The sequence below is a fragment of the Macadamia integrifolia genome, chromosome 1 (genome assembly GCF_013358625.1).
Source record: "Macadamia integrifolia cultivar HAES 741 chromosome 1, SCU_Mint_v3, whole genome shotgun sequence".
NCBI lineage: Eukaryota > Viridiplantae > Streptophyta > Magnoliopsida > Proteales > Proteaceae > Macadamia > Macadamia integrifolia.
The window spans coordinates 28,288,027-28,302,266 of NC_056557.1; the positions used below are offsets into that span (position 1 = coordinate 28,288,027).

General features: G+C 38.2%; 1 protein-coding gene across 2 annotated transcripts in view; it reads left to right on the top strand.

Annotated features, from left to right (window-relative positions):
• Positions 1-1,339: 1,339 nt before the first annotated feature.
• Positions 1,340-14,240, top strand: part of LOC122082814 (LRR receptor kinase BAK1) — a 13,141-nt gene continuing 240 nt past the window's right edge. Inside the window, exons 1-11 of one of the 2 annotated variants that reach the window (XM_042650593.1) lie at positions 1,340-1,940; positions 2,754-2,886; positions 3,001-3,072; positions 5,306-5,449; positions 10,807-10,878; positions 11,004-11,075; positions 11,167-11,279; positions 11,653-11,784; positions 11,858-12,199; positions 12,312-12,706; positions 13,888-14,238. In XM_042650593.1, the coding sequence (XP_042506527.1) occupies positions 1,847-1,940; positions 2,754-2,886; positions 3,001-3,072; positions 5,306-5,449; positions 10,807-10,878; positions 11,004-11,075; positions 11,167-11,279; positions 11,653-11,784; positions 11,858-12,199; positions 12,312-12,706; positions 13,888-14,202 (1,884 nt within the window). In that variant the 5' untranslated portion in view covers positions 1,340-1,846 and the 3' untranslated portion in view covers positions 14,203-14,238. The remainder of the gene's footprint in view (positions 1,941-2,753; positions 2,887-3,000; positions 3,073-5,305; positions 5,450-10,806; positions 10,879-11,003; positions 11,076-11,166; positions 11,280-11,652; positions 11,785-11,857; positions 12,200-12,311; positions 12,707-13,887; positions 14,239-14,240) is intronic. The other variant, XM_042650600.1, reaches the window with a different exon arrangement.

The window sequence follows — 14,240 nt, forward strand, 5'->3', positions numbered from 1 at the left end:
TATTAAATTTCAAAATCCCAAGGGTTTGGGCTAATTGGTCAAAGTTTGGTGTTTTGACCGGGGGTGTTAATAACTTAATTGTGATCATTCACGCCTCAAGGTAATTGATGGTTCTCACCAATAAGATTAACCTTCTGCTGCACTCTTAAATTTTCTTTGATATTTGGCAATCATCGTCGATTACATGTGCAATCATCTCGTCAATAGAAAACACGAGTCTAGATCATATCCTCGTATGAGAATGATTATTGTACAGTGTTTGATTTACAATTGAATTCCACTCAAAATAAAAATTTATTAAAAGAAAAGAGAGATTAAGTGGAGTCCAAATGTGGATTAAACACCATACAATAATGATTCTCGTACGAAGACCTGATCTATATTCTAGAAAACATGAAGGTGAGAAAGTGTCAGTAGACGAGACAATTAACGTAGTAGCTTATATTGTTGGCACATTCTTTGAAGAATCAGATTTCTAACTCTCATGATGAAGAGAATCTCTTTATTCGTATGTTTGACTCTAAAATTGTAGAGAAGCTAGTTCTTACATTCATATGCTAGAAAAGTTCATCATGACATACCTAGTAGTGAGATTCCTTTCATCTACGATGAAGAAAAACTTAGATCTCTTGCATTAACATAGGGTCAATGAGAGCATAGGAACATTGATAGGGATAGATTTTTTATATTTCCACGACGATAATGCCATCATTCTTGCCCTATTTGTGTCTATGCACGGTAAAACGGGACATGACCTTATAAGGATCATTTTTCCCTATATATACACATCTTAAATTTCTAGTTTGGTAAACAATGAACACACATCTCTTTAAATGGGACCAACAAAATTGAAGACCTAGGATTTAAGAAGCAATGTACGATGAGATAATTAATTAAACATCTTCCATTACTCCGTTACATTATGATGACCGCGCAATGACGTAAGGAAAGCTATAAATTTATTATAAACACGTGATGTAAATAGTGATGGACGGTCCAGATGTGTCACATCAACAAATCCAAGCGATGGTGTTCGTAGCAAATAATTAAGGATAAGGTTTCTTCGGGACCGGTTTTGTTAGCATATCTGAGTACGAGTATCGGATATCTGGATTTTGCTAGTTGTCTGAATATTAAATAAGGGTTTTGACCGCATCCGATGTGGCAATAGTGGGCCCGGGAGTGTGCCTTTGACCTAACGGAGGTGGGCGTTCCCGGTTAGGTCTCTTTCCAGTTCCACGGGTGGGAAGAGAGAGAAATAAAGATATATATATATATACAGAGAGAGAGAGAGAGAGAGAGTTTTGACTAGAGTTTGGGCAGCGGGCAGCACCACTTGGGCAGCTGAAAACACTGCACGCCAGCCTCGCCTCACTTAAGATCACCAGAAAGACAACAAAAAGATAATCCCAAATATTTTGAATGCAAGTGATAGGGAGTAAGTAAAGGGTGAGAGAAAGGAAATTTTTAGTGGAGAAAAGGGAAAAAAAATAAGAAAAAAAGAGAAGAGAGATAAAGTTCTTGAAAAATGGTCAAGAATTTACTGCAAATCCTCTGTTTGAAATATGCGTTTGTCATCTGATGGTTTCGGATTTTGATTTTGGTTTGGTTGACGTTTAATTCGACGGAAATGGTGGAGATTTTGTTCAGTTTCTTTGAGTATTATGAGCTAGGGTTTGGGACTATAGGGTTTTGTTGATGCGGAGTTTTATTGGAATTCGTGCGGATCTGAGGGGATTGATGAAGTAGTTGAGGAGTTTTTAGTTGGATTGATGAAGTAGTTGAGGAGCTTTTAACTGGATTGATGAGGTAGCTGAGTCGCTGAGGTGTTTTTAGCTGGAGAGAGATGAGAGTCATGGAGAGAGAGATCGCGACTTCGTTTCTACTCTGGTTGGTCTTGGTGTTTCATCCGTTGACGAAGATCTGTGCCAATATGGAAGGTATACGCTTACTTTTCCTTTTCGCGGTGTTTGCCTAAGACTTGGATCTTTGTATCAGTATTTACGGGGTGTTGATTTCATGAAACGAGTGTATTTTAAACTATTTCATGATTGCTGTTGGATCAAACCAGACATTTGTATACCAATTTTCTGCGCAGGGCGTGGTTGTGTTACTTATTTAAGTTTAATTTCTCCCCTCCGTGTTATTTGTTTTGGTGGCCTGAATGAAAAATGAACTTGAGTATTGAAGCATTTGGCTGCTGATCTCCCGTGTTGAGTGTCTTTTTCAGATTTTCATTGCCAATTCGTAAGGTTGGGACTTAGAAAACTGTGTTGACTTGAATGCCTTCCTGGTACTGTGATAAACTCTCTTGGTGGTATTGTTGCGGCAGAGATACTGGTAATTTATTACCAAAGCCCCAAGTGCATTTACATGGAATTGAGACCCTAATGGGTTCTTGACTTGAAATTAAGATTGAACTTTGCCTGTTTTGACCTATTTTTGATGCGTTTCTATTTCTTTGACAATCAGTGCTAATCTCATTAAGAGATCATTGTATCAAAATTGCATACAGAATGGGAACTTATGACTAAGTTTGCAGTATTGTCTAAATATTAAACTATTTGCTTTTTGAATTTTAAATTCTCCTATTTCTGTATCCAAGTAGAATTTTCCTGTAACGTCATCACTGCTTTTGGCAATTGAAGATACTGATGCTTACTTTCTCTTGCTCCAGTATTTGCATTGTCCTCGGGAGATTTATGCGCTGATTTTAATCTGTAAGCTAATTCTTCTTCCATTTGTTTCTCCAGGTGATGCTTTGCATACCCTTCGGATAAATTTAGAAGATCCTAATAATGTCCTGCAGAGTTGGGATCCTACTCTTGTCAATCCCTGCACATGGTTTCATGTTACATGCAACAATGATAACAGCGTTATCAGAGTGTAAGTTGCTTACCTTTTGAATATATAATGTTATATGCTTATTTTGTAACTTGCTCCTGGGAAGATGATATAACTTTCCACCTGCTGTTTGACTCCATATGGTAATGATTTCAGTGATCTAGGGAATGCGGCATTGTCTGGTCAACTTGTCCCCCAACTTGGTCAGCTTAAAAATCTGCAGTACTTGTAAGTCATGCATCTATTCAGTGAACTTGGATTTGATTTTCGGTTTATGGGATTGTTGCTTGTTCAGTTGTTCTACATGCCTAGCCAAAAGGTTTACTTCTCTTGCTTCAAATGAAATTTAATGTTTTTCACGTTTATGCTTCTTTCCTCTTTCTGTTATGGATTCCTTGATTCTGTTAGTTTCCATTTGGGTGTTAAATGTTCACAAGTATAAATAGGATCGTAGAAACTTATGAGTAGGAATTAATATTTATCAATAATTCAACTAGATAAGAAATTAGTGTGAAGGATGTGAACAAATATTAATTTTAGTTTTCGCACGGGCATACATACCATCTTTTTATAATTATAATTTTGAAACACATTCTGATTTACCTAAAATGTAGATACTAACTTCAAAAGGGAGAGAGGATGACCTCATAATAACATTTTAAATGGTGGCAGGAACCCAATGTATCCTGAGCTATCTTCATGTACTGTTTCTAATATTTACAAGAATTAGGATAAGGATTATTTCAACACTGGTTCTTGAACTCTGAATTGGCATTTTTGCTCAAATGTGGCATTTCTTATCTAGCCCTGAATATTTGATGCCCTTAACTCCTTCACTGCCTTTTGACAATGTGTTGACATCCTTTTATTTTGCATCATGCAACGCTAGGCGTGATATCACATAGATATGTGAATAGTATCCAGTTCTTATTGTGAACAATAAATTTATAGAACTGCATGCCAGGTTTGTACTTTTAACATTTTACTGTTGCATTCTTTTCAGTGATCCATCATGTCTGTTTTATCCTGGGACTGTCGTGGCATGACTTTAAGCAGTTTATGTGCATTTTAATGGACCCATTGACTGTGAAGCTTACTAATATTTAAGTCCTCTGTATGCATAAACAATAAAAAGTACTCATTACTATTACTCACATATTTATAAATTACATACACCATTTTCGAACATACCAAGAGATTTTGTGCCACAAAAACATAAGAACTTTTCTCATCTCATAAAAGTGATCTCACATATAGGGGGATACCAAGTACTTTTCCGGAGAGGTGATTGGGCTGCAAGGCTCAAGGGTCTCACAGAATCTGTGACTTTGGAATTTTTGAAATATTAAGGGCTTATATGCAGATCGTATGCAAAGCATAAAGAGCAAATTTTGAAGTGAATTGCAACTGGGTGGTGCTACTTGAAAGAGATGCTTGACAACAGTGCATTTTATTGTAGGAGACTGGTGGTAGTACCTGCTGAGGTGATAATCATTTAAATTAGGTTGAAAAACCTGACCCAATCTGTTACACACAACCATACCGACACACCCCACCAAATTGACAGATGATCAAAGGATTCATTAATGTCCCTAATGGAATGGAAATCCATTGAATTTCACACATCCCTTTCTGTTGCAGAAACCCTTAACCATTGTTTTCTCTGTCTTCAAGTTCTAATGGTGCAGAAACCATAGTAATCAAGGCTTTCTTGTTGTCTTTCATTTCAAGATTTTGGGAATCTTTCCTCTAATTTTCTGAAGCTCTGAAGAGAAGTTCCCAACCTATCCTCAAACCAAACCTCCCAACCATTGAACTCCATGAGAGAGATCATCTCTAATCGTTGAAGCTTTACTAGCTCATGAGGAATGAGACCTTGAAGCTGATATTCGCTGAGATATAAAAATATCAGATCTTGAGGCTCTTGAAACAAATTGAATGGAAACTGAGTGTTGTTCTGATATGGATTGTGTTTTGAGCAGGGGAAGCTCCCTTAAATGAATCGTGCCACATATTGACAAGTAAAGTTGGAGGAGCTAAAGTTGATTTAGACCACCCTGCAGATTCAGATCTTGCAGTTGATGCTTGTCCAATCACTGCAATTTTAAAATGAATGAGTGAAACACTGGAAGTGCCTACATGTAGAGTTTTGGCCTGTGGGTGATTTGTAAAGAAGCCAGTTGGACTGATGGCTTAAGGCCACGGCTATTTCCCTTTTCATGACTATATGCAACTTGGTATCCTCATCTTAATTTACATTTTCTTATATGATTTTACCTCAGGACCTCCACTTAACAATATGTATCCAGATGTATACTTGCAAATGTTTTACTAGCAGAAGCTGTCATTTTCTTAGAAACATGGAGATTTTTATTTTTTCTGCTTTATATGTGGATATTCTTACTATATTAGTAGTCCAGATCTATTAGATGCTCACATCATGGAGATTTGTTTGTGACAGGGAGCTTTATAGTAATAACATCAGTGGAATTATTCCTGGTGACCTTGGGAATCTGACAACTTTGGTGAGCTTGGATCTTTATTTGAACAATTTCACTGGTCCCATTCCTGACAGCTTGGGGAAGCTGACAAAGCTGCGTTTCCTGTATGAAATCCTTCACCGTAGTTCTTCATTTAATGAATTATTAGTTTGTGTTTCTAGTCCTCATTTCATTGAGTTACCATTAGTGTGACAACAAAGGATTACTTGGTTGTCGACTATAACGCATTCCTAGGGATCGGGTATAAGATTTTGTTCTGATATATATAACTTCATGGATTTAAGTGATTATTTCGAGCCAAAATTATCAAGAGAAACACTATGTTGTTAATATCTTGGACAAGAATGACATAGTAATTTTAACGCAAATTAATTGGAAGAACATGTGCTGTCTTCCAAAGTCGAGCAAGTTACTTGATATGATGGAATTGAGCATGCAGCTAAATTTGTTGATAATCTGTAGTGTAAGACCGAGTTTGTATTTTCTATCTCACTCCATCTTGGGGGGCCTGAAAAGGGACGATTGTTGTGGCTTCTAAGTAGTTCTATATTTTTATTGTTATTATGTGATTATCATCACAATAAATTGATTTTCCATTAAGAATTTCATTCCAAATGGAGAAGGTTGAATGTCTTATGGCGATCTTTTAAGCCATCAAGACTGCATCTATGAACTTCTAATGTAGTTTAACCGTTTTCCGAGTTCTTTCCCTTTTTTAGGCTTCTTTGAGGGGGGATGAGGGGGATGATTAACTTGGAACCAAGGTTCAAAGCATCGGGTTTCAACCCTTAGGGAGACTGAAATTTCGGTAGAAATCTGAGTAATTTAGAGGAAAGAAGGGAAATTTTCCCGATTTGGTGGAAACTTTGATTTTGACCCCCAAAAAATATATATATATATATATATTTTCCTATTTTTTGTGTATGTTATATTTTAGACATTTCTAACCCATTCACATAATCAGTTTCATGGAAAAAACGCCTAAAGTCATACTTGTGGTGTTGACCAAAGTTTGCTAATGTACGTTGAGTCGTTGACTGAAACTATACTACATAAGCACATATATAAGTTACTAAAAATGTGAAATACTTTATTAAAAGTTTAAAACAAACGAACCATAATGTAAAGGATCCAAAATAAATAATAATTTTACATAATTGTGATTTACCTCGCAAGTCTCAAGTCTCGTCTCAAGTCTCAACAGTCAACACCCAATTCCAAGTAGAGTGTCTAGGCAATTCCAGCCCATGAATTGCATACCACTGCAGATGTTATAGCCGCTCCTCTGAATGCACCACATATGAGTCCCATGACATATTTTGGGCTCAATTGTTTTATAAGTCCATCACTGCTCATCTATAAGATGCATCATCAACATCAGCCAAATATCCTAGCCTAGGGAATGGCTCAGTCATAGCGATAGGATGTGGATATGGCACACAAGGTTGGGATGGGTAACCAAAAATATTGTTAACAAAAGATGACCCACCCCCTGAACTACCCTCTTGTCCAAATGAAGTAGAAGATCCACCATACTGTCCATACCCACCACCATATCCAAATGAATCGGTGCTCTCGAAGGATGGCACACAAGATTTAGGGAAGATGGGATTTACCTTTTTGGTCCAAGCTCCTTTCCTTAGGTAGATTTGCTATGAATGTGCAAGATCTAAGATTATAATGAGGATTTGAGGGCATAAGGGCAAATTTTCCCAAGTTTCCCACTTCATAGAGAAGAAATAGGGGAGAGGGTCGAAATTTTGAAATAAAAAGGTTTGGTTTCCCATTTAAGAAGGTTTCATAAAGGCTGACCCATTGGTCCAGTCGAAAATTCCCACATTTCGGTCAAATGTGGGAATTTTGGTCGATACTGGTCGAAACCAGTGTGAGTTTTAAAAGTTACATGGTATTTGGTATCGGAGTCCTGGGATATCGTGGAAATGTGGGAAATTTCGACGGTATCAGTGGAAACTTTGAACCATGCTTGGACTAACCCATCTCTCCTCTATCAATGACCAGTTATAATGGGAAGAAATACCTTAATGAAGCTCTAATCATGGGGATTTATTCTTGAGTGCAAAGTTGGAGTTGAGTAATCCGTTCAAACTTGATGTGCGGAACTTCTTGAGTGCAAAGTTGGATTTATTTTTGCTAGATTGCAAATGACCCTGGGAAATCCTTTCTTCCAAGTTTGGGTGTTTCTCTATTGTTGGAGGTATAAAACACAGACATTTTTTATCCCTTTCAAGTTTTAAGTAGGCCTGTAGTATTAGTGGTGGAACTGTCTGTAGGTTTTTTGTACGTAGCTCATGTCTTTGGATTACTCCCCTATCCCCCTAATTCTTGGACCTTACCATTTTCTGGGGATGCTGCCCCAACACAAACTCCCCTCTGAAAAGAAGGGAGGTTCCGTCATTCTTGTTTGTGCAATTAGTATACATTACGTGCACAATTTATGTCATTGGAGGAGGCAGCCCACTGTACATGCTTTATACTTGGAGTAAATTCCCTCATGTGTATTGGTGTGGGCAGCTATTTTTCATCTCTCTCTCTCTCTCTCTCTCTCATGTCTTAGGGGTGGAGGAGGATGTTAGAAGTTCGTCAGGTTAAGAATGCTGACTTTACTAACCTGATTTTATGTTTGGTTCTTATTGGTTTAATGTCAGGCTCAAGTTTGCCTTGTGCCCACCCAAATTGCCCTTTGGCTGTATTGTTTGGCTGATTTTTCTGTTCCACTTGTTTCTGTGAGGCTCAATCGGCTGATTCAGCGAGTCAGTATGGTGGGTTAACCATTGTAACCAAGTTAACTCACTGAGTTTTAGAACAGCAGTTTTTCCTTGCAAAATCTGAGCTCTACTTAATAATAATATCTTGTTAACTTTTTATGTGGGGAATCGAGAATTAGCTTGCTGTCTGAGGGTTCAACCTTCTGCCTTGACCGTTTGGCAACAATAGCATGGCTTGATTAGTGTTAGGCACAGTTAACTAAAACTAAGGTATCTAAGTCGAGCATTAAAAACTCAATCCTTGGGCCTTATTTGGGTTGTTCCTTCGTGGCCACATGTGGGGGAGAGTTGTCTTAGTTAGTCTTGTCCTTCAAATGATTTTGTTCATAGGGAGGGTGATTCTTTTATTTTCATTTTTAATTGTAAAATTGTCGTAGTGTTCGTTTAAGTCTTGGACCTTGTGTTTGGACTTAAGTTTGGTGGTCATGTCCTTACCTTTTGTTTAGTCTTATTTGTTAACAGTGCATTCCTGATTGATGGGTGTACTTAAGCTGAATGTAGGCAATTTTACCTTCTTTTTGTTCCTCTTATGCTCCCTTGGGTTTCTATTCCCATCAACTTCAAGCATGGGATCAGCTCCTCTTTTCCTCCATTCTTTTGATGTATAACATGTAGAAACGCAACCCTAAAACGATGCAGAAGATAATGGAAAAACAAGAACAAGCAATGCACACAGATTTACGAGGTTCGGCAAGATTGCCTACGTCCCTGGTGAGATGAAATCCTGCTTCATTATCAATGGAGAATAGGGTTACAGCGCTCGTCCTTACACCTCTCAGTATTTCTTGCATTACAGAAAAAGAAACCCTCGCTATAAATATATAGCGAATAAACCCTAATCCAGAAAGTACACAATTGCCCTCAAATAAAAAATTCGAGCAACATACAAGCTTTGATTAAACTCTGATGGAATACAAGACATCGTACACCAACATAACAAACTTTTATAGGATGTAACAACTACAGTAGAACAGTTAAGGCACCCTTCCAGACAAAACCCAAAAAGAACTGAGGCAAAGAAGAAGACCATGAAGGAGGCAAGCATACAAGCTGCACTTTCATAAGCAATATCTTCACTGTGCAATTAATGTGCAAAATTACTTTAGTTTTGGAGCTAAAGTTTTCAAATGTGTGTAATCTGTCTCAAACTTCTCATTATATTCAACCTATCCTTTTCTTTCCTTTTCTATTTATTTCTCTGTTGGCAATAGTTTTTGAAAGGCAAGTCTAGAGTGTATTTGTAGGCAGCCACCAAGTTTTTCCATGTGGAAGGGTGATAAGGCAATTTTGACCATGTGGATATCTAGAAGATCCTCATTTCTCATCTTTTCATTTCCCTGTTTTGTTTAGACCTTCAGCTTTCCCTACTTGGTTTTGTTTGGAACCAAGTAACCGACCCATTAAGTTCGAGTAAGTTTGAGTTTTTTGTTGTTTTGGATATCTAGAATACGGTCTAGATTGGCCATGTTTTAGATTTCACAATTAGATCAACCATATACCCTCCCGTGTATTGGCATATTCCCTTTTTTAGCAAATCATGAGCCTTAAAATCTCAACTTATTTCCAACATTCTGGCTCAATCCTGAATCTAGACCGAATTCTTGGTTGGTACTGAATCTCATATCACATGGTCGAATAAAACTCTGCCCCCATTTCCTATTTTACTCTCTAGTCAAAATGACTGCATAATCTAGTCAATCTCAACACTATCTCTTCCCTATAGAAATTGATCCTCATTGTTTAGGAGTTTTGGTCATTCAATCCAAACCCTAATTTCTGTGTTTCTCCATATGTTTTTCTGCTGAATTACTAGAATTTTTCAGGAAAAATTTAAACTAAGCCAAGTTTGTGATGGTTTTACGTTTTGGATTTCTGCAAAGAAGTCAAAATGCACTTTATGGAGAAGTGATATGAAACAAATTAGATGAGCTAGAAGAATCATAGTTTTTAAAACTGGAGCGAACCAACGGTCTACGCAGAAAAACCATAACCATCCCTTTCTTGGTCTGGCCAAAAGCTCCAGCACTGATGAGATAAACCATTTAAAAACTGGAATGGGTTTCTTTTTTCGTTCAAAGTATGGTCGGATTTTATAAAAACTATGAAAAGAATGTGGATGGGCTTAACAGCAAATGTGACTTTAGATAGAATTGGCCAAACAGGGTTTGTTAACTGACCCCATCTAATTTTGATGAGGCTTAATTGATTCAGTTGAGTTATCTTATTTTCATTCATAGAACCTACCGATCACCGATATAATAGTTGTTTGAATAACCAACATGTGTTAAACCTGCTTTGGCTCTTTTTGTAAACTTTGCATCTCAATCATAGCTTTTTCTCTTCACCATTACATTACAGCTCTACATCATTTACTGCCTCTTCAATCTGGACCTTCCAATTTAGAAGCTCTCCTGATATTTGTTCATCTACCTCTGATCTTCTTGGGCCTTGCTGTTTTTAGGCCCTTCTGATGCTTCTGGACTTCCACGCATGCTCTATTTACTTTCTTATATTTTTTGTTAATAAATTTTAGTTGATGATCGCTCCCTCTCTCCAGAAAAGAAATGGTTAAACATTCTGGTGAAGGTTGTTTCGATTATTTAATTTATGATTACCCAGTCTTATTATTCTGGATCTCAACATTGTACTTTCTTGTAATGCTTGTGTAAGGATAGTCGGCTTAACAACAACAGCTTGTCGGGTGATATTCCAATGTCTTTGACAAATGTCACTGCCTTGCAAGTTCTGTAAGCATCAATTTCATCTCATTCTCTGTCATGCATGGATTGTCCTGTTCCCTTTTCTTCTCCTTTGTGTGTCGTAGTTTTGGGTACATTAGTGACCCGCTAATGTTTTGTTATGCAAACTGCAGGGATCTCTCTAACAACCATCTATCTGGAGTTGTTCCAGACAATGGCTCCTTTTCATTATTCACTCCCATCAGGTTAACTGCTCTTAAAGCTCCTCCAAATCTATTTGTCTTTTGTTATATGTCTAAGTAGAAATGTTAACTCAAGCTTATTCTAATTTTGCAGTTTTGCTAACAATTTGGGTTTGTGTGGCCCGGTTACTGGGCGTCCTTGCCCTGGATCTCCTCCGTTTTCTCCACCCCCACCATTTATGCCACCACCCACAGCCCCGTCTCCAGGTGATCTCTCTCTCTCTCTCTCTCTCTCTCTCTCTCATGTGCTCATTCACCGATGATAGTTCATTTTCTGTTGGCACAGAATGAGTCTTGCCAGCCACTTCATTGCATCGAGTTGCTTTTGTCTTATTATGGAAACCTATGTCCTGCATTCCCCCCCCCCTCTTTCCCTGTTCTTCTAGTCTTTTATTAGATTTGTGTGTTGCATCAATTCATAGTGTTCAAACATATATCAACTTCCATGAGCTTTTACACCATCAACTTTGATATTCTATCGGTATTGCTTTTTATTGGGGTTTGAGGTGGGTGATGGGTGTAGTGAATTCAGGTCTGCATGGGACTAAAATGCCTTACTCTCTGTTAAATTCCATTCCAGGAGGAAATACTGCCACTGGAGCAATTGCTGGTGGAGTGGCTGCTGGTGCTGCTTTATTGTTTGCTGCACCTGCTATTGGGTTTGCGTGGTGGCGTCGACGGAAACCACAAGAGCATTTCTTTGATGTGCCTGGTTAGTGGTTTAACCTGAGTATATTGAACATGTTCTATACATTTTCTTGAACCTTCTTTACATCCATTTGCAGCTGAGGAGGATCCAGAAGTTCATCTGGGTCAGCTGAAAAGGTTTTCTCTTCGAGAACTACAAGTTGCAACGGATAGCTTTAGCAACAAAAACATTCTTGGTAGAGGTGGATTTGGTAAGGTGTACAAGGGACGACTAGCAGATGGTTCATTGGTTGCCGTAAAACGACTAAAAGAAGAGCGTACACCAGGTGGGGAACTTCAGTTTCAGACAGAGGTAGAGATGATCAGCATGGCTGTTCATCGGAATCTGCTAAGGCTCCGAGGTTTTTGCATGACACCAACTGAACGCTTGCTTGTTTATCCCTATATGGCTAATGGAAGTGTTGCATCATGTTTGAGAGGTATACTTGGCCTTTTGACATGCTTTTCAATGTTTTGTCCTTTCTTTCATTCTATTCTCTTAATGCTGTGGTGTGGCTGGTTGACTTGGGATGTTAAACTGCTTTCTTATAGAACGTCCACCCGGAGACCCACCTCTTGATTGGCCTACACGAAAACGAATTGCTTTGGGATCGGCTAGAGGGCTTTCTTATTTGCATGATCATTGTGACCCTAAGATCATTCACCGTGATGTAAAAGCTGCAAATATTTTGTTGGATGAAGAGTTTGAGGCTGTTGTTGGAGATTTTGGGTTGGCTAAACTTATGGACTACAAAGATACGCATGTAACTACTGCTGTACGTGGAACAATTGGACATATAGCCCCAGAATACCTTTCCACTGGGAAATCTTCAGAGAAGACTGATGTTTTTGGGTACGGGATCATGCTTCTTGAACTTATAACTGGACAGAGGGCCTTTGATCTTGCCCGGCTTGCAAATGATGATGATGTCATGTTGCTGGATTGGGTACTTATTACATCCTTTCCATCTATTTATTTTTCATTTTGTTCTTTCTCCTGTCGGTTTCAGTTAGCTCACATTGTTTTATCTATGATACTTCTTTTGATTTTGTCATATTTATTGCTAGGATTGGGTTATATGACTTAATATGGCTGACATAGTTCTAGTTTGTGTAGCTGAAATGGAATTTTTTTTTTGGAAAATTGATTTTGTTAGAGAGATGAACGTAATTGCAGTCACCAGTGTCCAAAATAGGCATAGCTGTAGGGGTTGGGAATTGTTTCAACTTTGACTAGAGTTAGAATGTCACACTAATTTAGTTGCAAGCACCTGTTGGGCATTAATGAGCTGGGATGTTTTTCAGTATGACAGTAGTAATTTATTGAAATTTTGTTGGTAGTTCTCTCTATACCTTGCTGTCTAGACCTCAAGAGTTCTGTTTTTGCTCCCTCTATCCCACAAAGACGAATATCGTTTTTTTGTGGGTAGGTAGTTATGCCACTATTTACCTACTGTTCTTATTCAATTTCCAAAATTATCCCCTAGGAGTCTCTTTATTATTCATTTAATTTTTCTGTTTTTAGTTTCAATAGAACAGATAATGAAGGTTAATTTTGGAATGTGATAAACTCACTCATTAAATGATACAATGGGCAGAATCTTGGACATGGAAAAGTTCCTTCTTTTTTCCTCATCTCTAAAACCAGATTGAATTATTTACTGGTTACTGTTTGTGGCTGCGTGACTGCATCACAGAAGTGCGAATGCAGTTCTCAGTTTCTCACCATTAAGCATTTTGTTGCTCATGTACTGTGCTCAACCATTTCTTCTCCTTTATCAAAAACCGTGATTTCCACTTAAATAATGTACTCGTAGGACCAGTCTCACTAGATGCTGAGTCGAAATGTTCCATCATCACTTAATTATCGTCGAGTTGACATGTAGCCATGTAGGGACTTCCAAGTTCAGTGGTGGGATATTCCTCATCCATTTTGGAAACTAGGATTTTGAAGTCTTCCAAATCACAATGCAGGACAGCAAAGAAAAAGAAAACTAACAGATGAAAACCTGTTGTCTTTGCATTGGATTGTTTAGTTCCCTAGTGATGTGCTCAGTCTACATAACCTACTGCAGAAATCATCTCTAACTCCTTTGGCATGCGCTGACAATCTTGGCAAATTTATCAGGTGAAAGGACTTCTAAAGGAGAAGAAATTGGAAATGCTGGTTGATCCTGATCTGCAAAACAATTATGTCGAAGCAGAAGTAGAGCAGCTAATTCAGGTTGCATTGCTTTGTACACAAGGGTCCCCAATGGACCGGCCTAAGATGTCAGAGGTGGTGAGAATGCTTGAAGGTGATGGGTTGGCAGAGAGGTGGGAAGAATGGCAGAAGGTGGAGGTAGTCCGCCAGGAGGTTGAGCTCGCCCCACACCGGAATTCCGAATGGATTGTTGACTCCACAGACAACTTACATGCTGTTGAATTATCTGGTCCAAGATGACCTTCTGTCATGGTTTTTCAAAAAAGAAAAAAAAAAAA